General features: G+C 30.5%; 2 protein-coding genes across 2 annotated transcripts; both read right to left on the reverse strand.

The window, feature by feature from the left end:
- Positions 1-10,115: 10,115 nt before the first annotated feature.
- Positions 10,116-13,461, reverse strand: LOC11441268 (dolichol-phosphate mannose synthase subunit 2). The gene is made up of 3 exons (XM_003593580.4): positions 13,240-13,461; positions 10,769-10,885; positions 10,116-10,685 (listed from the first exon to the last, which is right to left on the reverse strand). Exons 2-3 carry the CDS (start codon positions 10,856-10,858, stop codon positions 10,536-10,538), a joined length of 240 nt encoding a protein of 79 aa, XP_003593628.1. The 5' UTR covers positions 10,859-10,885; positions 13,240-13,461; the 3' UTR covers positions 10,116-10,535.
- Positions 13,462-25,088: 11,627 nt separating this feature from the next.
- LOC11445604 (ethylene-responsive transcription factor 4) lies at positions 25,089-26,134 on the reverse strand. Its single transcript, XM_003593582.4, has one exon. The coding sequence runs from the start codon at positions 26,031-26,033 to the stop codon at positions 25,431-25,433; it is 603 nt and encodes a 200-aa protein (XP_003593630.1). The 5' UTR covers positions 26,034-26,134; the 3' UTR covers positions 25,089-25,430.
- Between the last annotated feature and the right edge of the window lie 221 nt (positions 26,135-26,355).

The raw sequence follows: 26,355 nt of genomic DNA on the forward strand, positions 1-26,355 counted from the left end.
CTTTGTAATCATGAGTTGTTTCTCATTTGTTTAATATCTATCGCATGTTGTATGTTTATTTACTTTGTTGTTTTAACGATTATATCAACTTGAATTTTGATGTCATTATTTATTTTGTTTTATATAAATTACATTATTCAATAATAGATACATTAACCCGTATGTACGCACGGATATCACACTAGTAGTCACGGATGTTTAACGGTGGATCCGTCCATCTAATACATGTTGTGCTTTTGCATTTTGAATACAAAGAAAATATTTGAATATCCAAAAAGGAAATTACACTTCTTCATCATCTCATTTAATCTAAAAGGCTAAAATATGGTTTTGATCCCTGCAAATATGCCTCGTTTTGGTTTTAGTCCTGTAAATTTTTTTTGTTGTTTTTGGTCCCTGCAAAATCAAAAGATTTTGTTTCTCTAATAAATAGGTTCAGTCATCATGTGTCACGTGTGCAAATCATCACAAAAGTGAAGTCAGGGACCAAAACCAAAATGAGGCATATTTGTAGGGACCAAAAACAACAATTTTTTTTTGCAAGGACTAAAACCAAAACGAGACATATTTGCAGGGACCTAAACCATATTTTAGCCAATCTAAAATTATCTCTTTGTATCAAATCATAGAAATATTATATCTATCATTTCATTGTTTTTATTTTAATTTTATCTATATCAAAATGTATACATCAATTGAGTGCCTAACAAATATTTTCCTTTTAGTTAAAGCAGCAAAACTAGTGAAATAATCCTTACAAAAACACGATTGAAAAAATTATTTTATTATTTTATTTTTCAATTCAATCAAATAATACTACCCGTACGTATTGTAGGGCCAAGACGTAACGCATGGAAGGTGAACGGAGTAGAGTACATATTTAAGGAATCACGCGCGTCGTTAATCTGCCGGATTTAAAAAGTTGTTTTTTCGTCACTTAGCTCATTTGCTAATAAACATGTACTCTCTCCGTCTTATAATAGCTGATTCATTTGTAAAAAAATTATCTTAAAAAAATTGATGTATTTTACTTTTCAATATAATATTAATTACTTTTCTCAATTATAACTTTAATTAATATTTCTTTCACCACTCTCAATACATTTATAATAAAAAAGAATGCACTAATATTTAACAAAGATACTAAAAACAAATTTTTTCTCTCTCTTTTTCATTTAACCAGTGCTCCGGAGCATCGGTTAACATTTTCCTTTTTTTTTAATAGGTATGAAATAAACAAAATACTCGGTTATAATAGGACGGAGGGAGTATAATATATACTCCGTGATATCACAATTATAAGAGAGGAAAAACATTTTAGGTTTATTGATGATTTAATGTATCCATCAATCAGATATATTAATTATTTAATTAATTTAAAAAATTATTTTTTATTTATAAAAGTGATTGAAGAAAGTACATTGATAGGAGTTCGAATTTCGAACGTCTCATTTGTTCATTTTAACAGTTTAAAGTGGTTTTTTTATCACTAAATTACTTGGAAAAAATTTGTTTTCTCTCCGTGTCCATTTTTTAACAACTTTTTGGCGATGTCTTGACTCGTTTTTTGTGATTTCAAAGCACGCGACAATTTTTATTTTAGGGATGTTTGATTTTTTTTTTGGTACATATGCTTAAAAAAAAACTTAATTCTGAGAATAACAAACATTCAATAAATTTGATTGCAACCCCACAAATCCAGAAATTTTCAAACATTTTTCATATTTTGTTTAATATATATATATATATATTTGGGTTTTGTGAAAATAAGAATAATTTTCACCGCTAGGTTATTTACGTCATCAACACATATGAAGGGAAATGTACTTGGAGGAATTAGGAAATGGTTTGCATTTGCATTTATGGGGTCAGTCAAAGTATGGTTGTTCTTTATGACCATGTGAGTGTGACCGAAGGAATCGGAAATATGCTGAATTGCTGATGCTTGTTTCATGCGGAGCTGCGGGTGAAAAAAGGATGCAAAACAAATAGTATTTCTCACATTTTCACATTTCATTGGCAGCAGCAGAACTAAACATCAATAAGACTTAAAAATGCACTATAAAAAGAGTCATATTAATTTAGAGCTTTATATATGTCTCATAATAATTTATTTTAAAAAATAGCCTAAAACAAATATTACTTGAGTTTAAGTTTAATTTGTATATTTTATCAATGTACAATTATCTTACACATGTATTCAATTATGTGGTGCTACATCAATTAATGACTCTAACAGTTCATTGTTTTCATATTCAATAATTGACGTAACAAAACATTACTCCCTTCGATCCTATATATAAGAAACAATTTACTTTTTTGATTCATTGAATAGTTGATGTATTTGGTCTATTTCTAGGCTAGGTACATCAATTATTGAATGAATCTAAAAATTTTACTTTTTCTTATAAATAGGACCGGAATTAGTATTAAATACACGCGTAAAACAATTACACTGATTGAACTCATTACTTTTATTTTATAAGGTTATATTCCAAGTTACTCCAAAACACAAATAATTTTGCAGTTTATAAGCAAAAAGGTTTTATACAGGAAAAAAAAAGTGTCTCATATGCATTTAAAAAGTACACTGATGTAATATTATACTGTTAAATATCATTTTATTCGATACATATTTTAAAATTTGACTACTAAATTGTAAGTTTATATCACATAGATATCGATGCTAAATTTTTACAAAAATTTAAAATCATTTTATATGTATAGAAATTCACTAAAATTAAGGATTATGCGTTTTTATTAAACATCGATAATCTTGATCAATCTCAATAACATATCAAATAATTTTAGATTTATGTAAATTTTTACATGAATGATCTATAAAATATAAATCATTTGATATGAATCTCTTTTTAATGTTTTTAAGAAAGAAAATTTAAATAGAAAACATGTATTCAATATTATAGGATGAAAGAAATACTCCCTCCGTCCCTTAATAAATGACCCATTTGACAATATACATTGTTGACTTGACATATTTTGACCACATTTTTATACTAATTTACAAAGATAAATAATATCATGTAAAATGTTGTTGGATTCGTCTCGATGAATATTTTTAAAATATTAAATTTTTATAATTTTTTTTAATAGAGAATTGAAGATATCAAAGATAAAACATATGCATTGGTATGTGTGTCAGAGTCAACCAAATCATTTATTTAGGGACGGAGGGAGTATTTAATTTATTTTTTGAAGTAGTCGTACAAAAATAGAGCAGTATATAATAGGTGTGTGGTGGAATATGGAGCTGGATGGTTTGATGCAGTGATGTATTATTATGGGAAGAAGATGACGAATTCAAACCAAATTGTCAGAAAACTATTATGAGCATACAGTTGAGTGACAAAAGGACGCAAGACTGCAAAAGTTTAAAGTTTAAACCACTACATCCCATTCCACTTCCATCCACACGCAATCAACTACAACCCCCACCCTCATCTAGATTCTACAACACTTATATTAGCTCTTTGAGCACACCAAGTCATTTATAGGATAACTTTTGGGTGACATTGGAGAGCTAATGTTATCTCATACTCCCTCCATTCCTCAATAGATGATTTAGTTGATTCTGACATACGTACTAATGCATATGTTTTATCTTTGATATCTTTAATTTTCTACTAAAAAAAATTATAAAAATTTAATATTTTAAAAATATTCATCGAGACGAATCCAACAACATCTTACATGATATATTTTTATCTTTGTGAATTAGTAGAAAAGTATGCAAAGTATGTCAAATGAGTAATATATATTGTCAACTAGGTCATCTATTAAGGGACGGAGAGAATATTTATCAACTATAATGTTATAAGTCTTAATGTAATATGACATTTCTCTTCCAAAATCTATCCCGAGTTGGACCTTGGGAAGATTAGAACAACATTTTTCATACTTTAATTAAAATTAAAACAATAATGAAAAAACCACTGTAGTACAAACAAAGTTTACTATATTTTTTAGGAAAAAGGTTCAGTAATTTAATTTGAGTAAATATCCAAATTCATTTAAAAACCAGCTAAATTCGTAGCTCAATTTTTTGAAATATCAAATTAGTCTCTAAATTTAACAGTCGTCCATCAAATTCATCCCTCCATTTAAGGATCAATTTAACCATAATGTGATTTTCACGTGTCATCTAGTCAGCCACGTATACAAGGACCAATTTGATGAAAACGTTACAAATTTCAGTTTTAACATTTCACTTACAATTTATTTATTTTTTCTTTCTGTTTTTCCACCTTTACCACTCTTTTAAGGATCAATTTGATAGTAACTGTAATAATTTTGGGACTGATTTGATTGAAAATTTTAGAAATCTAGGGCCTCATTTGATCGATTTTATTGCAGGGAGTGAGTACAAGGAGGTATGACATTGAATACCAGTTATTTCAACGGAGAAGTCTACGCAAACACCAACGAAGGGTCCTAATCCACCACATCCAACTGCTACTAGAGTTATTAGAATGACATATCCAAGTTATGGTCATTTGGTTCTACTCAACCATAATTCATGGAGTTTATCCCAACCCCAGGATTTCCAAAGAAGTGATGTTTGATGCCTGATTAAATTATGCTTTTGGAAAATGTAATATTTATACTTGTTTAAATTATGCCCCCTAGTTAATGCCTCATTGTTGGATTTCTTTTTGCCTATGTAATATTCATGCGCTTGTAGTGTAATGACTGAATTGCGACTTATTTTATGGAATGTATGACTTATGACTTGTTAAAGCCTCATAGTTGAGTTTCTTTTTGCCTATGTAATGCTCTTGCATGTGTAGTGCAATGACTGAATTACGACTTATTTGATGGTATAATCAAGATCAAATTGTGTCTCTTTACTTTTTTACTTTGCACATATATGCACCATGGATCACATCGACATTTGTTTAAATAATTCAAGGACTTATTTGATGATATTTTTAAATAATGTAGGGATCAATTTGATACTTAGAAAAATAATTTAAGGACTAATTTGATGGAGATATTTCAACAAAAAGGTTGCATTCATCCATCTTCAATCTCTTTTCTTTACAATAATTCACATACCTAGGTACAATACAATAGCATGTTAAACAACTCAAACAAGCAAATTATGACTATCAAATACTTAATCAACCTAAGCTCACTTCCTACACAGTCAACTTTGTCCATTAACTTTGCCCTCCAAACCTCTTCATTGCCATTTTCCATAGGCCGACTATTATAGTTGTTTTTGCCCATACGTCCATCACCCATCATTTATGAACACCAAAGCTTGAATAATTTTTGGGGATTTTTGAATTTCGAATTCAATCAAAAAGATTAGGATTTGAAGGTTTTTGACTCGAGGAAGAACGCCGTCATATATTAATGGAAGAAGTTTTTGGGACTTTGAACTCTAGATGACAAATTATAAAATTAGGGTTTCAATTTTATAGATTTGGGGAAGAAAGAGATGTTGGGTAACCGTTATTTTTCTGCAAAAGTGAGTTCGAATTTTCTGTAAATCAAACAATTTGATCCTTAAAATTTTTGTTATTTTCGACCAAATTAGTTGATGCTTGCGTGACATCTGACATGATAAGTCTCGTGAGAGATTAATAGTACACATCACCGTTAACAAACCAACCTAATAGATGAACTTAGTTGATTTGATTGATATTTGATAAATTTAAGGATGAAATAAACATTTTGAAATTTTTGATGACAAATTTGGCTTATCTTGTAAATTCAAGGATCAACTTGGTTTTTTTTTTCTTTCAAAGGATCAACTTGATTATTTACTCAATTTAATTTCCATAAATAATCACATGTTGGAATCTTGCTATCTGAGATTATAAAATTACAGTAGTGCTCTCACATACACTCAGCCAGCAGTAGTATTACACAGTGAGCACCCACCATGACCATCATCTTTCATCACACTACTAATAATCAATCTGTCACGAGCACAGACAATAGAGTGCAGCTGCTGCTGCTCCACCTGCCGGCCGTCATTTCACACTTCTGCTCTGCCATCACTCACTGATTTGACCCTTCTTCCCTGTGGTCCCTCTCATTCTCAGTTTTCACGCAATTTTATATTATTTAATTGGGGGCGGTACCTTGGTTATAGTCCAATTTTGTGGGACCCACTTAGGGTAGATTATAACGTGGCGTGATTCTGATGAGTAGCCCCATCACCAAAGAATCTGTCGGCAGCAGAGACGTCACGCTGTTCTTTCTTACATTATTACCCACACGCTAACATCAACAACACTTTGGTTTTTGTTTTTTTAACGTGAAAAATCAAAATAATAAAAAAAGTAGTGGGAAAAGAAAAAGAATAGTGTTGGTCTTTCTTTCATTAGTTGTTCTCCGTCTACCTCTCGTCGTTGTCGATGTTGTTGTTTGTCGTTGTCCATGTCTTTGTTGCTGTTTTTGTTTTGTCGTGAATGAGGTGGCGCCGTTTCATGTTCATGATTATACCATTGACTGCGGTGGCATACATTTTTTCTTCGGTTGGGGGAGCATGTGTGAGTGATGCCGTTTTTCTTGAAAAATCTATTCCAATCAAGTCAGTCACAACTCACAACACATGTATATTTATGAGATATTTTATAACTAATTTACAAATGAATATTGATATGCGGATAACATTTTATGACAACTTTTAAAATAATATTTTTATATTAGAAAATTTCTACGGTACATTTATAAAATGAGGTGTGTTGATATTCTGCTTCTTAATTTTATAAATGAACGATCATTTTTTATGTAGTAAATAACTATTTATCAATATTTATATTTTATAGAATATTTCATAATAAAAAACATAATTTAATTGTTTATAAGAATCATAGTAATTTTTTTTTACATATTATGGTAAAAAATAATGAATGTTCTCAATTATGAGTGATAAAAATTATTTCGTTGACACTTTTGATGAATAAGATTTAGTTATTATAATTATAAATAATAAAAGAATAATATTTTTTTTTCAAAAAACAACTCATTTAACTATGAATTTAAAGAGTGAGTGTAACGGTACACTCAAATATAGTGGATGTACCATAGAATTTGCCATTATATTAATATTGCTTACCATTTTTAATAGTTTATATCTTTAAACTTGGCTCTTATAGTTTGACTGGTGCTAGTCACACACAAAAAAAAAAAGTTACACCCAAATTTATTTAAAATTTTACAATAATATCAAAATTGTCTTCTTCATGTAAATTTTTAAAAACCATCTTTTATGATTATTCTGAACCCTTACCCCCTTTCATCTACAAATCACCATAGATGTGCAACCAATATCTGAATCAACATATTCATAAAGGTTAGTGAATTTCATGAATTTCATTTTCGATGAGTTTTTATTTGTTTATTGTTTGTTTTGGTATGAGATATGCCTGTCAATTTGATTTTAAGTGAGAGGTTAGTGTAAATTAAGTTTATGTGTATATATATAAAAGGGGTTAGTGTAGTTTACATATGTAGGTTAATGTAAATTCAAGTTTACGTATGTTCAATTTAGATTAGTGTAAATTCAGTTTACTTACATTCAATTTAAGTTAATGTAAATTGAGTTTACATGTTCAATTTAGGTTAATGTAAATTTAGTTTACGTATATATATATAAGATGTTAGTGTAAATTCAGTTTACTTATGTTCAATCTAGGTTAATGTAAATTAAGTTTACTTACGTTCAATCTAGGTTAATGTAAATTAAGTTTACTTAGGTTCAATCTAGGTTAATGTAAATTCAGTTTACTTACGTTCAATTTAGGTTAATGTAAATTCAGTTTGTAAATTCAGTTTATTTACGTTCAATTTAGGTTAATGTAAATTCAGTTTACTTACGTTCAATCTAAATTAATGTAAATTCAGTTTGTAAATTTAGTTTAATTGAATATGTTATTAATTTGCTTTTAATTAGTATTTACTTTTTCAATTTAGACAATAAAGGTAAAATTTAGAAGAAAAATGATAAGAGCCAAGTTTTAAGATATAAACTATTAAAAAGACACTATTAATTAGTAAACTATTATTAACTCATGAGAAAATAAGAGTTACAAAACGAGTATTTTTAGCCATATGAACTTATAAGATATAAATTGTTAGGTATAAATAGTTTATTGTGAATGTTAGAGAGACTCTTATTACTATGAAAATCATTTTGGAGGTTAAAATAAGAGAAACGAAATAAGATTAAATTCACAGTTTTCAAAATATTTTATACTTTAATTACTTAACAATTACTTTTGATTACTTAACAATTACTCTCAGAAACTTATTGAATTTTTACAAAATATTATGAAAAATATATGTATATTAATATATTATGAGAGACTTACAATATTAAGAATAAGGTCAATTAAGTAAATGGCTCACAAAAATATCATGGATTTCATTTTTAGTCTCAATAAATTAATTCATTTTTTAGTCTCTGTTTAGCAATTAGTGACAAAGACGCCGAGAAAAAAATTTAAGAAGACTAAAAAATACCGATGAAATTTTTTCCAATTATTAAAATGTGAGATTTTATTCTAGAGTAAAAACAAAATTCTAAATATTTATAAAAATTATATATTTCTTTAAAGAATTATAGGGACTATATTCTTAATATATTTCTTTTGACAAAGGGACTATATTCTTTTTTTGAAGAAGTTAAACTAACCTTTTAAATTAGCATCCAAATAAAGGAATTATATTCTTAACTAACTCAAATATTAAATAATAGTTATTTTTCTTATAATTTAGGACAGAATGATAATTTAAAGTTGGACGCTGCCGGCTGCGCATAGTTCGTCAGTTCGTTGCTTGACAAACACGTTGGAAGAAGGCAATCCTGCCAGCAGATTATGTGGGCCAATAGCCCCCTTACACAGTTACACCAATTCCCACAAGATTTTAGATTAGTTAATTAATTAATTAGCAACGTGAAAAGTAGGTTATTTAATTTGTAGTATATCAGTTAAGTTAACACTTGCCTCCAGAAGTATTCTAACTTCTTCCATACATTGCTTAAACTATTGCCTGGATTCTGCACACACCGATGAGCCATTTTCTTAGAATTTTAGACGATAGTTATGGATAAACGTCACAGTCAGTTACATAATTATTGCAACCTTATAACTATACATAATGGTGGTGGAACTAATTCATTTAAGTTTATCTAAAATTGTAAACGAGTAATGTTGTGTTTGGATTCACGGCCAAAACACCTTTTTCACGTCCCGAGATAATTTTTAACGTGATTTAAAGAAGCTTCAAAAGGTAGCTTCTCCTCAAACGTGGGTTTTTGCAGCTGAATTGATAAATCAACCGCTTGCACAAACATGCTATAAGTCAAATTCGTGGACAAGTACGACTGCTATTGTTAAACAAGTATTCCTTCCGTTTTAAAATGAGTGTCGTTTTAGGTGTTTACACACATAGTAAGAAATGCAATGATTAGTTTTAAAAGTAATACTTTGAAAGTAGTGTACATAGTATTAATTGGAAGGTACAATTGAAAAGAAAAAAATTATTATTGCATTGGAAACTGAAAGTGACATTCATTTTGAAACAATTTTTTTTGACTAAAGTGACAATCATTTTAAAACGGAGGGAGATTAAACAAATATATGTCCGTTCATTTAATCCAATCCAATCCAATTAACAATATATTTAGAGAAGTTGGAGTATTTTGTTAGCTAGGGTGAATAATTAATAACGTGTGGGCTGGAGCCAAGTCTTGTTAGCTTGCATACATTGACAGCTCTAATGGAGAATAAACATTCTTATGCAAGGTGTAGCACTTGGTGCAAAGACATTCAAACCACAACCCTCCACTTCTAAATTGTAGCAACTCAGTCTGGTCAAGAGAAGGGAGGCCTTTTCATTTTCAAGTTGCATGATATATGCACGAGGAATACTGTCGAGAGAAAAGGTCAAACAAATCTCCCGTTCTCCCTTGTTTTGTGAGTTAATCACCTTTAACAACCATGTTTTGACAACATATTTATTCGACAAAATGTTGGGTCGGACGAAAGATCTTCTCAAGAAATATGAAGACACTCCTTTCAAAACATATGGAATATATTTACATACATTATATTACGTTCCAAGTAAACGGGGCATGACAAAAACACAGTATTTTGATTTCACTTTAAAAAGTGGTAGTAAGGAGAATTCAATAGACGAAAATGTTTGGTACTGTTATATGTAAGATTTAGATCCTCTCCTTTTCACTCTCATGTAAGGAGCCAAGGCGACACACAATTTTGATGAACCTTGTACACAAACAAAATTGAGTAAACAATTGTTTGTGTCTCTATCTCTCTTCTAACAAGAATGAGAAAAGGAGAGGAGCCAAATCCATGTTGTGTGTTATAGATACTACATTAAGGACAAAAAATCTCCCCGCCAGCTACAAAAATGAGGTAATGTGGTAGCGAATTCATGGCACTAGGGTCATATTCATGCATAAAATGCTAGAGAAAACACATTGTTGTTTAAAAACACCAAAATAAATTGTGCAACAAAAAATACAAAATACATTATGCCTTCTTCTTGGATTTCAGCATCACGAACCCAATAAATATGCATAAGAGGCAAATAAGAGCAACACCAGCAGAAACAGGTATTAATATGGCATATTCTTGGGGTAAGAAATACTTGTGTACGAAATGATCATCATCTACAAAGGGCTGAAAGAGCACAGTACAAAACTTATTAGGAAGTTAAAATAAGGTAGCCATAATACATTTAAAATATTTGGTATGTTACTAACCAGGATGATAACCCAGAAAGTATAATAAGTGAATATCGATAAGCTTATAAAGGACAACAGAAATCCAACTGCTCTGTCTGCTAATTCCATTTTGATTCCTATTATTTTTGCTTCCCGCTGACAACAAAAATACACAGATGACTGTTAGCATTCACAATATTAGAAAGTAGAAACAAATTCAACAAAATATTGGTAGCATACTTGGCACCAATATATTTTTAAAGTCTGCAGTGAGCAAAAAGGAATTCAAAATCTCACGAGTTGTTGGATGTAAAAAATGTTCAAGCGATGCAAAACTTTACTGAGAAGGACATGAAAAACATTTTATTATAGTAAGAAAAGAGAATGTTACAAAATTTAAAACAATTAGCAATTAAATAATATATATACTTCATATTTATTATTCAAAAAAGGAAATTAAAATAAAACCTTCCTTATAAAAAATTACATCAAATTGATGAATGCGAATGTGAAGTAAATCTTCAGAAGTTTTATCAGAAATGCAGCTTGAATAAAACCATAAAATAGGTTTTGACAGAAGAGAGAGAGAGAGAGAGACACCAAATTGGCAGTGCGTACATGGTTTAATTTAGGCGCCTTTAATTTAACAAAGAAAACTAAACCGGACTAACAAGAAACCAATTCAGTCGAACCAAACTTAACCAGTTTTGGTAACTATAACGCCCCGTATAATTTTCTAGAATATTATACAGAACATTACAACTTGATACTAGATAATTAAAACAAAAGATTTGAATTACATGGGAAATTAATTGCTTTAAGCATAATTGCAAGGTACACATTAATAATAGTTCTTCAGTTTACAAAATTGAATAAATAAAAGTAGTCTTCAAGTCTACTCTTCAAGATGCCAAACTTTAAATGTGCAATAGCTTTTAGCTGTCTAAAAATCAAAAGAATGGGGGTGAGACCTACTCAGTGAGTTTCCTACTAAAACCATGAAGTCGGTCACTAACTGTATATCATTTTCCTGAATAATTGGTACTATACTCAATACTATCCCTTTAACTTTACTAATCATATTGCCATTGAATAGTCAAATAATAATCACTATTAAACATAAAGTACGATATGTGACAAATAAGTTCTTAAATGACATTAAAGGTGGATAGCATAATATAGTCTTGGTTATTTTTAGCTGTGATGTGAATACTATTGAGCGTGAGGGTACTCAACAGTATCCACCTGCCGGTAAAGCGTTAGATATAATAAACAATAAACAATACTTTAAGTACACTTTGATAAGATAGGTACTTAAACCATCAAACTAAAATATATCACTATTCTCAATGATATCTGACTGAATAAACATACTTAAGAAACTGGGCATTTAACCGTCCGTTAAAAAACCATTGTACCTGCCATGACCAACATATTCCAATTTCAACAATGATTTCCGGTAATATTATTCATCCTCAGAACCACTTGTTTTCCCCATATACTAAACAGAACATAAGTAGTAAGCATGAAACTGAACCCAATTAAGGAGAAAAGAATCATCCCCATTGATTAACCCAGGTGACATTTTTATTATACACACACGGGTAGACGCTTCAGCATGTTTGGTCTTATCATCTTATGTGTGATACAAAGAAAAAGCTTGTACCAATTTTGTAATGAAGTGGGAACCAAAGTCAAAATACTTGAAATGTTAATAGAGTGAAAGATAAGGAACTAGAATCATAGATGATTGATTATCACACGAACTCATAGTGAAGCAAGTGGTGAACATTACTAAAATGAGGATTGAGGAACCAAGGATAATATATGGACCAATTTGATTACATATAGATGAAAAATGATAAAGTAGATGATCATTCCAATTGATCTATATTATAAAGAAACATCAGCAGTAGGAAAACGCAACAGTTTCAAGACGGAGAAACATCATGAGCCTTCCAATTGATTTCCAGAAGGTAGGGGAGCCAGAGAAATATAAAAGATTCAAGGCTAAGAAGCTAATGACTCCAACATTGTTTATCTAATTTATGAGTTAAGCTAACATATATAGGGGGTATTATCTCAACATTATTTCCTAAACAACAATGTCAGCCCAGCCCATTTAGTAAAATTAAGGGGGCGAAACTAATAACTTAAGTAATAATTATCAACTCATGCTCAGCTAATTCATGAATTAAACTAATTTAACATGAGAATTCCCATTAATATCTAATTTTATCATACTAATCACAATATCCAGTAATCTCTGTCTTCTTCAAAGCTTCTTTGCACCCTAACAAGTCCTCACTCCAGCTTATAACAACCCAACATCTATCCAATTCTACATGGAAATAGATGATTACTCAATTTGATTGAAAGGTGAATTTGGGTAAAAGGGTTTGGACGAAAAAACAACCTAATTCAACTGTAAAATGAGATTCGATGGACATATTTCAATACAAACTAATCGAGGAAATAATAAGAAAGGAAAATGTGCGCATGTTTCTTACCGTTCACGACGGACGACGATGAACTCCCGCGGCTTTTTCCGGCTAACTTTTGCTTTATAAGATCGGTTGAGAAGGTCAGTGTTAGTTGTCTACAATCAAACTTGTGTTCCTGAATCATGATACATCAAGGGTAAATTAGTATTTTCGCTATTGGAATTTGGAAGAGCCAAAGAGGAGATTGCGCTTCATTGTAGAATTTAGATGATTAATTTTGGCAGCCTTTAATTTTTCTAGATTTTTTTTTTAATTTTATCACGTTTATATAATATGGGAATGTAAGCACAATTAGTAGTTCGCACCAACAAAAAAAAAAGAGACTTAGCTCTATTTGGCAAGGCTAAGAAATGATCTTATAGCTTATAGCGGATAGCTTATAAGTTCGTTTGACAAAAAAAATTATGTTTGATAATGGTCATCCACCACGAGCTTATAGCTTATTTCACGAGCTTATTAGCTATTTTTCAGACACTATTCCAAATAGCGTTTGAACTTATAGCTTATAGCTTATCATGTTTTATTTCATTTTTACCTTTATCATTTTAATTAAAACCCACATTTGCCCTTTATATATTAAAACACGCTTGTTATTATGTTTTCAATGAGTTGTCTCTCTTTCTTTTGTTCCTACGTTTTCCTGTTCCTATGTATATGATACTTTCAAAGCTTTGTTCCTAGTGGCAGATCTTGAGTTAAATTCTTGGGGGTGCCAAATTTCTATGAAATATATATTAAATGGTTTCAAGATATAATAATAATTAATAATTGGCCTAGGCTGTTCCATTCCATATAATGATTTGTTTTTAACTTTTTTTTTCTCGTAATAATTTTTATTTTAAAATAATTTTTATATATGCTTTATTTTCTTTAAAGAAATTTTATACTTTATTTTTTTTAAGTATAAAAACTGAAATGGAATAAATTTAAAATGAAACTTTAACAAACAAATAATATTTTTTTAAAGAGCAAAAAAATTAATAATATATAAAATAAATATTAAGAACATATTAAATAATTTTATTATAATTAAAAATGTCCTTTTATGTTATTTTACATTTATCAGTCAGTTGAACCGTTAATTTTACCAAACACTTTAATTAGCTTATCAGCTGTAAGTCATCAGTCATCCGCTATCTGCTATAAGCTATCAGTCATCAGTCATCAGCTATAAGCTATCAGCTAGCTTATAAGCTATCCGCTATTTTTACCAAACAGAGCTTTAATCACCACCAAAAAAAAACAATTAGTAGTTCGTCCCTGTGAGCTTAGCTCGGTTGGTAAGGACAATGCATAATATATGCAAGGTCCGGAGTTCGAATCTCGGGCACCACCAAAAAAAACAATTAGTACTTCCCATTTCAGCTGTTACAAATTTGATTAATAATAAGCTAAATGGTGTCTTTTCTGTTACAAACCTCAAACTTAAAGAACTCATGGTGTAATTTAGTCTTAATAATAATAAAATTGATCATTTAACTAGTCCTAGAGGTTTGAAAGTACTTAGACGAGTCCTCTTTGCAAATGATATCATGGTCTTTTAGAAAGAGAGTTCAAAGACGATTGATGACAGGTCGTCATGTGCTATTTTTAGCATATTTTTCAGTCATTTTCAGTTAGCTTTATTTCAAAATAGAGGAGTATTAGAACAATTATTTAAAAAATTTAGGACATTTATGATGTTATACATAGACAATTGTTTTAATACTCCTCTATTTTAGATCAGAACTAACTGAAAATGAATAATGTTCTACATATAAAAACTTATACACATATTTCGTATCATGTGAAAGAATAATGTTTTTTTTAGGGAGTGTGAAAGAATAATGTTAACAACAAATTTTTGACAAATACTGTTCGACTCACTTCTTTTTATTGTATTTGCACACACTTTTTTTGTTGGTTAAAATCTATATAAACCTCTATTATTTTGAAATCGTGAGTAAGTTTATTTAAGATGACATAATTTGATAAGACCCACATAATTTTTAATCAATAAAAGAAAATATGTAAAAAAAACTACATGGTAATGTGTTTTTCTTTAATATAAGCTTGTGTTTTTGTGTGTCAGGGTAATAAAAAAGTGTGTTAATATTTTCTTAATAGTATAAGTTTGTGTCGTTGTGTGTTAGAAAGCGTGTTCTTTCAATTCCTTGTATATGAAATGAATTAATACATTTAAACGTAAGTGCCAATAGTCGTTGGTATTCCCTACCATGCATGATTATCAATATCGAAGAATGCACGATGCACCTCCTGTATGGTACACTTCAATTTTCAACTTTATGCATCATTTTTGCAATATCGTTACCTTGTCATGTCATGATGAACATCGATTGAATTATTTAATCACAGTCGTATTTGGTTGTTGACTAGGCCACAAACGAGGTGCCATTTAACGGGGAGTAGTTTCCCATCATGAGAAAATTTTGTTTTGACCATGAGATTGAAGAGGAGTACTGCTCTTATCATGGTCCGTCTGTATTATATTTTTCTCTCTTTCATACTATGTTGAACCCCCCATGAATACAAACTTTTTTTTTCAGGATCTATAATTCATGTTGCAGAACTATCATAGGAGAGCATAAATCATATTATCTTAAATTATTTGATTACTCTTCAATTATAAATAAATGAACTAAAAAGTGCCATGGCGTTGAACATTTCAAAAACTCAAACATGGTCAATTGAACTCCAAGAAATGGATACAAGTGTGCTTCCAAGAGTGAAGAACACACTAGTCTTGCAAATAAAATATTGCCATCGATAATTCAATATTGGTGCAGATCTAACAATATTAGTTCAACTTTTAGCATAAGTTCATCTAACATGCACATCACCCCACTGTATCTCCTCTTAAACTATTTGGAACCTCCATAAATTATGTTTTGCTATCATGAATCAAACACTTCAAGATCACTAGCATGCTTTAAAATAAATTGGATCTGAAAAATGAAAAAGAAATTGGATCTAGACTAGTTTTCCTCACCTCAAAAGAAAAAGGAATTGGATCTGGAAAACGAAAATAGACAAGAGAAAAGTTTTTGATCTAGAAATAACAACAACATTCATCACCAAAACAGAGTGGAAAATGAAAATAGAACAGAGAAAAAGTTATTTCATTCATAGATTTAGGCCTGTACTCCGGCGACAGTAGGACAGCGACGATGGGCAGTGGTGGTAACCACCGTCCTTCTTCATCTTTATTTTTGTCGAATCTGGTGATCTGAATTCCTTGAAGGTTGTTGGTGGTGGTGAGTAAAGAGAGGACAAAGGCGTTCAAGGGAGGATGAGGACGGTGATTGAAGTCGACGACAAGAAGAGTGGGGATGGACGTAGATTTGAGACGGTGGGTGTGGTGCTATTTCCGGTGGTGAAGAGTGGGAATGGAGGAGAGAGAAGAGTGGTAGGAGAGTGTGTGAAAAATATCTAGTGTTAACAGTCTATGATAATACCATGTTCTCCATTTGATCTAATAGTCAAAATCAACTTTCCTATGGTGGGAAACTAGTCCCCTTTCCTAGGTTAAACGACACCCACAAACGAAGGTGCAAACAAGGTTTTGTACCTTGTCAATTGCCTCCTTTTCATTTTACTCTATTTGAATCCATATAAGCTACTTTAAAAAATGCCTAAAAAAAGTTACTTTATTAAAGATGAATTTTTGACGGATATAAAAACTAGTTGATGGGGAATTTGCTCGTTGATTAGATAGGAATGATATTTGTATAACTAATATGTGACAATTTTTGTGTTCTTTATTTTTTAATTTTTTATTGGTAAAAAACAATAAGGAGATAAAGAGGAAAAGAGAAAGAGTAAGAATAAAACGAGAATATGAAATAGAGTTGTTTAAAAATTATCATAAAATAGTTATACAAATATCGTTTATTTTGATTATATTTGTATTTTGTTTAAGATAAAAACTATTAAAAAGATGCTATTAATTAGTAAACTATTGACTCGTAAGAAAATGAGAGTTACAAAAGGAGTGTTTCTAATCCAATGAAATGATAAGATATAAACGGTTAGGTATAAGAAGTTTATTGTGAATGCAAGAGAGACTCTTATTATTAGAAAAATCAGCTTGGTGATTAAATTAAGAGAGACAAATAAGATAAAATTATAGGGTCATGCTAACAAATCTCATAAGAACACTTGTTAAGGAATAAAAATAAAATAGATTTTGTATTGAAAAGTGTATTTTTGAAACTTTTAAAAGGTTAGATCCACAAATTTCAAAATGTTTTTATATTTTGACTATTTAACAAGTACTTTTGGTGTTGGGTTTCAAACCGAATTCCTTCAGATTGTAGGGCAAACCTTGCAATCAAGTGATCTCTCAAGAGATAAGCATTTAACAAGTACTTTGATTACTTGACAAGTACTCTTAGAAACTTTGTAAAAAAAATGTACTCTTAGAAACTTATTAGAATTTTACAAAATACTATGTAAAAAATATATTATATTATAAGAGACTTACATTATTAAGAATAAGGTCAATTAAATAAATGGTTCATATAAATATTCTGAATTTTTTTTTTCAATCCCTATAAAATAATTCACTTTTTAATTTCTGTTTAATATTTAGTGACAAAAAAATGCTGATAAATTATTTTAGAAGACTAAAAATACTATTTTTTTTTTGAAGAAGCTAAACTAACCCCCTCAAATTGACACCAGAGAGAATCGAACCTGAGATCTTGAGGAGAAGCACACTCTCAGGTTTCAAACCAATACCACTAGGCCAACCCAAGTGGGTTTACTGATGAAAATTTTTACAATTATTAAAAAGTGAGATTTTTAATTTATCGACTAAGCCAAAATTCTAATATTTATAAAAATTATATATTTTTTTTAAAGAATTATAGGGATTACATTCTTAACTTTTTTTTACAAAGGAACTGTCTTAATTAACTCTAATATTAAATAGCAGTATATTTTATCAAAAAAAAAATTAATTAGTAGTATATACTAGATGATAATTTGAAGTTGGACGCCCCTACCGGCTGCGCATAGTGCGTTGCTTGACAAACACGTTGAAAGAAGGCAATCCTACCAGCAGATTATGTGGGCCTATAGCCCCCTTACACCAATTCCTACACGATTTTAGATTTGTTAATTAATTAGCAACGTGAAAATTAGGTTTATTTAATTGAGTAATGATACATAGACACCCTTAGGTGACAATACACCTTTTGACATCCACACAAAAATCTGACACGTAGTTACGTGGATCCCGCATAAGCACACTTTCTTTTTTCTCTCATCTTCTCTCTTCCTAATGCATGGGGTGTACAAGGGTGTATGGAAATAAAAGATGTTTATGTATCATTACTCTATTTAATTTGTAGTATCAATTAAGTAAACACTTGCCTCCAGAAGCATCCTTAACTTCTACTACTTAAACAAGAATATTGCCTGGATTCTGCTAACACTGATGAGCCATTTTCTTAGACTTTTAGTTATGTGTAAACGTCACAGTCATTACATAATTATTGCAACCATATAATTATTCATAATAGTGTTGGAACTGCTTCATTTGAGTTTATCTAAAATTGTTAAACAAAGTATATGTCCGTTCAATTAATAATATATTTAAAGCAGTTGGACTTGGAGTATTTTGTTAGCTAGGGTGAATAATTAATAACTAATGGTTATAATCAAGTTGGAGTAGTTAAGGAGCTTGAGTTAACTTCGAATCAAATAGTAAATTTATGAGCTTGACTTGCAACTGAAACATTTTTTTTTTTTACTGCTCTTTACTTATATATGAATTTGTTGATATTCTTAAGTGTGAGTAAGAGTCTCATCCGTAGAAAATGTGAGTTACTAATAATATATAAGAGAAAGTTTTTATAAAAATTTAATGTTTTAAAATTTTTGTGAAGATATGATGTCTCGTTCATTTATATAGTTGCTGATAACTTAATAATATTAGTGATCTTTCAAACTTCCGTTATGACCTAACGAAACCCTAGATTATCATTTGCATTTTTAAAAAAAAATGGAGAACTAAGAAAAAAGTGCATAGTTTACATTATCCCCGTCATTAAATATAGAATTTTGTTATGTAACTCACAAATTTTTTAAAAAATTGGGTTAATATTAAAATTCTTAGCATTTTCTTTTTCAAGTTTTTCATTAAGAGGGATAATTAATTTATCTTTTTGTCGTAGTATTGATAGTTATAAGAAAATATGAAACCAAGTAAGAGTATTTCGGAAGAGATTTTAGAAAAAAAATCTTCAAAGGGGAATGGAGGAAATATCAATTTAAAAGAATCATGCTACCTTTTGCATAAAGTAACCGTTTCTTTTTAGAGGAGTGTTATTCGAACAACTAATTTGATTGACAATTTTGTGACAACCATAATTTATAAAGAAAAAGTATGTATTTGCACGGAAACCAAAACAATAGAGAGATAAAGTAAAAATAATATGAGTATGAGAGAGAGTTGTCACAAAAATTGTCATTAAATGGATGTTCAAATATCATTTCTCTTCTTTTTATATCCATCCCTTTCTTGGTTTATACATAGTTTTTAATTTTTTATAGACAGCAAGTTGGAAAAAGAAGTGTAATTCGTAGTTTTTTTTTACCGTGATTTAAGATAAATCAAACATGGATCTAACACATACGTTAACTTTATGGTTAATATAAATAAACGGACTGCTCAAAAAGGGTTGGTCAATCTACACTCGTTAAGCAGACTCCCCAACATTCTTTAATTTATTTTAATCATCGAATGACATGAAATTTAGTTGCAATTTCTTTATGATAATGGACGGATCTATAATTTCAATCCTCGCCATAATAATGCTTTGATATCATGATACACGTGATCAACCATTGCATTGTACAATATACATTATTGTTATTATTTTGTCTTGAAATGAAAAGTAGGAGAGGGGACCATTCTTTGTTTTACATAACCCAACGGCCCATTGATTTCAAAAGTTGTGTATAAGAGCGTTTATAACGAAGACCCTCAATTTTGAGGTCTTAAACGGATTTCACATGGACACATCACTTTTTTATAATTTTTTAATAATAGTATATAATAGGTACTCAACAACTACAATGGAGAACCTCCAACAAAAGGTCTATATGGGTCCCACCAATAACATTAAAAAATCAAGATAAATTGCAATTGAAAAACAATATACAATGACATTGATTATTCTAAGCGAGAATAATGTGGGGTCCACTTAAGTATTGAAGTCTTAAGTGAGATCCCGGGTCTTAGAAGACCCCTAAAAAATTTCTCTACAATGGAGAACCTATTAGGTACAGGTTTTAAATAGTTAAAACCTTACCATTGTGGATGGTCTAATGGGACGTATGTAGATAGATCCTTGTAATTCAATTTTGTCTCATGTAGCTGTAGCTGCTGAACAGACATTCCTTAACTGTGCAATAATGAATTACCAATTCAGCTTTCCAGATTATAGTCAATTTATTTGGTGTTATCAACAAAAAAGATGGTCAAACTTTGGTGATTAATTAAAATCCTTAATTCGTATTGTAGCCTTTATAAAAACAAGACAAAGCTCACATATTCTATTCAAGAATTTCTTTGCTGCAGTAATAAAATGCCAGGTATTGTATTCCAGGCTGCAATTAACAGGGAAAGTTGAAAATGTGATAGAAAAAGGATAGAAGATAAAAGAATGGTGTAAAAATAAAAGAATGTTTGAGAATTTAACAATTTTGTTTGATAACATATAACAGCTTGTTTAATACTACCTCTGGTTCTATTTATAAGAAAAAGTTAATTTTTTAGATTCATTCAATAATTGATGTACCTACTCTAGAAATAGACAAAATACATCAACTATTCAATGAATCAAAAAAGTAAATTGTTTCTTATATATAGGACCGGAGGGAGTATTACAAATAGAGAAGGGAAACTAGAGTATACAAGTAGTAGACAATAGCAATAACTGTTAGTTAATTTAACCTAATAATGAGATCGTAAGAAAGTTCATATCCATCTTTGAGAATAAAACGATCATAATTTTTTTAAGAGAGAACTTCATCACCTAATATGATTCTACTCAATTCAAAGAATTAATCTATATAGTTGCACGGAGATACACTCAATTCCACTAAAAGTAGTCAATACTCAATATTTAGGACTATGGCATGCTTAATTACTCATTATTATGATTCAAAATAATTGTAGTTTCAATATATAAAATAATTCTAAAATAAGTGTCACTTTGTATTTTTAACGTGATAGTGCCAATGGTTTTTTTTTTTCTTTCAAATTTACGGTTCATATTGACTACGCTATATTTTAAGTCATTTATAGTTGGACGTACATTTCTGACATTGACAAAACAATAAATAATACCTTTTTTTTGCCCAAAAGTATTGGGATGTGTTGGGTGTACATAGCTGAGCTTTGGGGAGTGTCGAAGGTCTCAAGTATGCAAGAAGGATGGAGTTCAAACTATTGAGGTGAATTTAGATTCCTTACTTGTTGCCAATTCTATCCACAAAAATTGGAATGGGAGTCCGATTGGCAAGTCATTGGTAAGTGGTGAAGCACTCCTATAGAAAATTCAACCAATGTGTTGATGTTTTAGCAAATTTTAGAAGCTCTTTGCATGTAGATATTGTTTATTATGAGTCTGTTCAAATAATACAATTTAGTTATTTGTTTTCAACTGATATTATAGGGATTTTGATCCTTGTTTGGTTTTAGTGTAGTATTGTTCTCTTTTGGACTCCGATCTTTTTTGTAATAAAAAATAATAATTTCATTTTACCAACAATCAATAGTATTTGACGAGAATAAATTGGTAAAATTGTAACATATCTTAATTTATTTATAATTTATCCCAGTCTAGGTAAAATATAATTAAGAAATTTTGTGTATGACTATTGTTGAATTACCTTTTATGTATAGATATATTAAATATTTATATTTCATTTTTAAGATAAATTAATAGTATTAATCATAATAATGTAAAAAAATGTATCAATAATTGGAAAGTCATTATATTTAGAGATAAATTTTTCTTAAGGGTATTTATTTGTTTAACATAACAATTTTTTTAATACATAGGGCCGAATCCTGAAAAAAAAAAAAAAAAAAAAAAAAAGACAGACTACAAAGGAACTAATCACGGGGCGATAAATCCCCTAACATCGGCATCAACCAAAAGAGAGAATTGAGTTGGACAAGTCTCATAATAAACAATATCGGCATCAAGCATCTGAATTTTGCCAAGACATCATCACACTTATTGGCTTCATGGTAAGAGCGATGCACCACTACCTCTCCAAGTCAAGCAATCGAAGAATCTTCACAACTAAAGATCTATCAATCAGGCTTTCATTCTCACTAGAAACCTTTAGAGAATCCACATTCAATTTAATTGCTCTAAATCCTAACCTTCTCGCATACTTCAAACCTTCAAATACTCCACAATGCTATGCCAAATAGGCGCTACACATACCAACACATTTAGCAAAGTCACCAACCATTCCCCATCACTTCTACGGATAAAACCACCACAACCAGCTAACCCATTATCTCTACAACAGTCATCCGTATTCAACTTAACTCGTCCCTCTAAAAGAGGCTTCCAACCACTTTGAACAATTTCACGAGGTGACGCCATAACAACTCTACACACCTTGTCTGTTATATGATATTCTCGAATAAGCTTCAAAACAATATTTTTGTACCGGAGCAAACTTAACAAATATCATTAATTAAAAAGAGTTCAATACAAGGAAGAATAATTTCAATATTACGGAGATTAGTCCATTAAACACCTGTCAACACAAGAGTTTCAACAACCATACTCATTTGTGTATTACAAACTTTACTTCAAAGTTAGAATATAAAGACAAACTAATAATAATGTTGGAAGATTAATGAGTTAAACTCGAAAAACACCTTATGAACGAGTATAAATCGAGTCTACTAAAACTTGAGAATCAGTTTCAAATACCACCCGCTATCATCCCTTATTGACGGTCAACTAAATTGCTTCAAGTTATAATGCATTTGCTTCCCCTTCAATCGTTGTCATTTTTGCGAATTTCCATCTTGTTTGGGCTAGCACAAATTTGCTTTCACTCGTATCTGCATTACATTTAAGCCAACCTCAAATAGGTATCTCCCATTTTGGAATATAAAATCTATAATTATAACTGACCTTTCTGGTTGAACAGTTAATGGGTAATTTTGTTTAATGCGCATGACTCATCAACTTTGTGTTGGTTGTTGAAGATTTAATTTGATGTGTAATTATGCTGAATTGTCTATGGGACTAGAGTACTATGTCCAGAAAAGTTTACATTAACTCTGTTTTATCGGTTGCTACTTGGAATTCATCCCATAGAAATCATAAGCACCTTTTTATCAGTAAAAAAACAAAAAACTCCTTTCATATTATTAAAAAAAGAAGACGTTTAGTTGATATTTCTAATTCACTCCAATGAATATCGTAAGAACCTTTTCTTATTTAAAATTAAAATAGTTGTGCTGTTGTAACGAAATATTTCATATTGAAAAGCTGGTCCATGTCATATACTAAATATTTTTTGATGAATGTCGTGTAAATATGACTACTTATTGATTGCCTAATTCAGTGGAAAGGTCATGATAAGTGAATTTCTTGAAGAGCGGTATGGATAATATTTTACTTAACCAAAAATAGATTAGAACCCTCAATTCTCAATCGACACAGTAAAGCATTAATCATGTGTGTTAATTTAACATTCTTTATAAATTAAACTTATAAAATAAAATATCACAACTTGAGGAAGCGATGGCGCCGGCATAGTGTGCCCCACTAATCCCTTACTTAAGCCAGGTACTAAGGATAATATTTGATGATTGATATTGTCAACTAAATATTTTGTACACTTCATTAGAAAGTTAGCTCTAAATGTACAATTTCAGATTTTGGTGTGTGCTTTTAAACTATTTAAGATTTTGTCGATGTAAGCTTAACTCAATTGTTAAGGATAATGTATAATATATATAAGTTTTGGGATTTCAACCTTGTACACCACCCAAAAAATTATTTAAAATTTTGAGCAAAGAAGTACCTACACGGTGTCTTGAGGTAAAGGCGAATATATACATAGTTTCTTGAGGCAAAGAAGTGGTAATGTTCATTTTCTTTTGTGGGTATGGGTATTCACATGTTCGGGTAATCCATTCAACCAACCCAACTTGCACTACCTGAACATGTTCAAGTTTAGGTTTAATCGCAAGTCGCAACCAATCCGCTCAAATCCGAAGTGATTTAATTCAGGAAAGATAATTTCAAATCTTTGAACTCATGAATCCACCCAATAAAAAATGTGATTTTTTGTTAATATATTTAAAGACTTTTTTTATAGTTGATTTCAAAATGTTTCCAATTTAAATCAAGTGTTGAAATATTAAAGTGTACCCTTAAAAAAACGTATAATTTTGTCTAAGTGTAGAATATTTTCATGAATAATTAGCATTGTCAAATGGATTGGATTAGGACTGGGTTGGTCGTTATTGAGATGGACATTATAAAGCGCGACCCATCCATTAAGGGTGATGAGGCCTAACGACGGACCAACCCCACCAATTCTATTTTTCATTTTTATTAATCTATTCACTCATTTTTTGTCACTTTAATATATTAATTTCTTAAAGTTTATTTCTTAAGTTGAATGAAATTAATAATTTCTAAACTTAATTTTTTTAATAGTTTCAGTTAAATGTATATTTTTTTAATAAATCTTAAATTAGATGATAATTTTTGAAGTTTTTACCAGTATTATTTTTCCAAAAATCATATGCCTACTAAACAATCAAGTACTGTTCCTTAAAAAAAAACTATCAAATATTGTTGATTAAAAAGAAGTCAAATATTACAATTTCTATGTTAATTTCAATTATACTTTGGCTAAACAATACAATTAAGCTAAAAAAACAAAAAACTGGAGAACAGTTTCATAGTAGTAATAATTTGGGAACAACAGATTGAAACCTCTTAGTTTCTCTGTCGCAAAAAATAGACACAGTCGCCTATGTAGTATTCACATATCTTTCATTCATCTTCTTCTTCTTCTTCTTCATCAGAAACTGTTCTTTTTCTTTCTCCACTCATAAAAACTAAAGAGAAATTCATAATCCGCAAAAATAAAAACAAAAATTAAAATCCAAGTTTAAGATTCTAATTCATCGTTCATAGCATATCTTCCAAAGGAGGGTAGTTAAGATCAAAATCGAAGCTTCTACCATGGTGGTTCAGATCAATCACCGAGGAAGAATCTGAATCACTCTGTGCACCAACCGTCGCGTGGAATCCACTCGCCTCCATAGAAGGATTATATTCAAATCCATAACCGTAACAAGAACGTGAATTCACCATGCCGGCACGTAACACAGGATCAAAACAAAACGTCTGGTTAACCGCCGGCATCGGAGTGAACCGGTGCTGGAAAGCAGGAGCTAAGTTGAGATCAAGCGGTGAAGAATCAGCGGCGGCGTCACGGTCACGGCTTGAGGATTCAACGGTGCTGCTTTGGCTAGGGCTATGGATCTTAATATTTTCTATAGGGAAAGGGAAGTTTGTTTTCGCCTTTGGACCTCGGAATTGACGTGCGGCGGAGTCGTAAGCTCTTGCTGCTTCCTCCGCCGTGTCGAAAGTTCCGAGCCAAACGCGGCTCTTCTTTCCTGGATCTCTTATCTCCGCGGCGTATCTTCCCCATGGTCTCTTTCTTACTCCTCTAAAATGCGCCTCCTTAACGCCGTTAACGCCACCGTTCTTAACTACTTTCGGCGCCATGCTAATAATAACAATACTAACGTAACTAACTTTTATTATTTTTTCGTTTGAAAAATGTGGTAAAGAGGAGAAGGAGAAAGTATATGGGATTTGTGGTGAGGAGAATGTGACTATTTTATAGAAGGGGTATATGGGTATGTATGTATGGGCCATGCATGATGATGATATGTTGAAGGAAAGAGAAAGGTTGGAGGCATAGTCAACAATGAATTTGACTGTATAATGTTGTGTTGGGTGGGATACATAATGGAGCTTGGGGGTAAATTACTATATTAGTCATTTGATTACGTGGAATGTGGGTTGTCCATATTGGAGACAATCG

The sequence above is a fragment of the Medicago truncatula genome, chromosome 2 (assembly GCF_003473485.1).
Source record: "Medicago truncatula cultivar Jemalong A17 chromosome 2, MtrunA17r5.0-ANR, whole genome shotgun sequence".
Lineage (NCBI taxonomy): Eukaryota > Viridiplantae > Streptophyta > Magnoliopsida > Fabales > Fabaceae > Medicago > Medicago truncatula.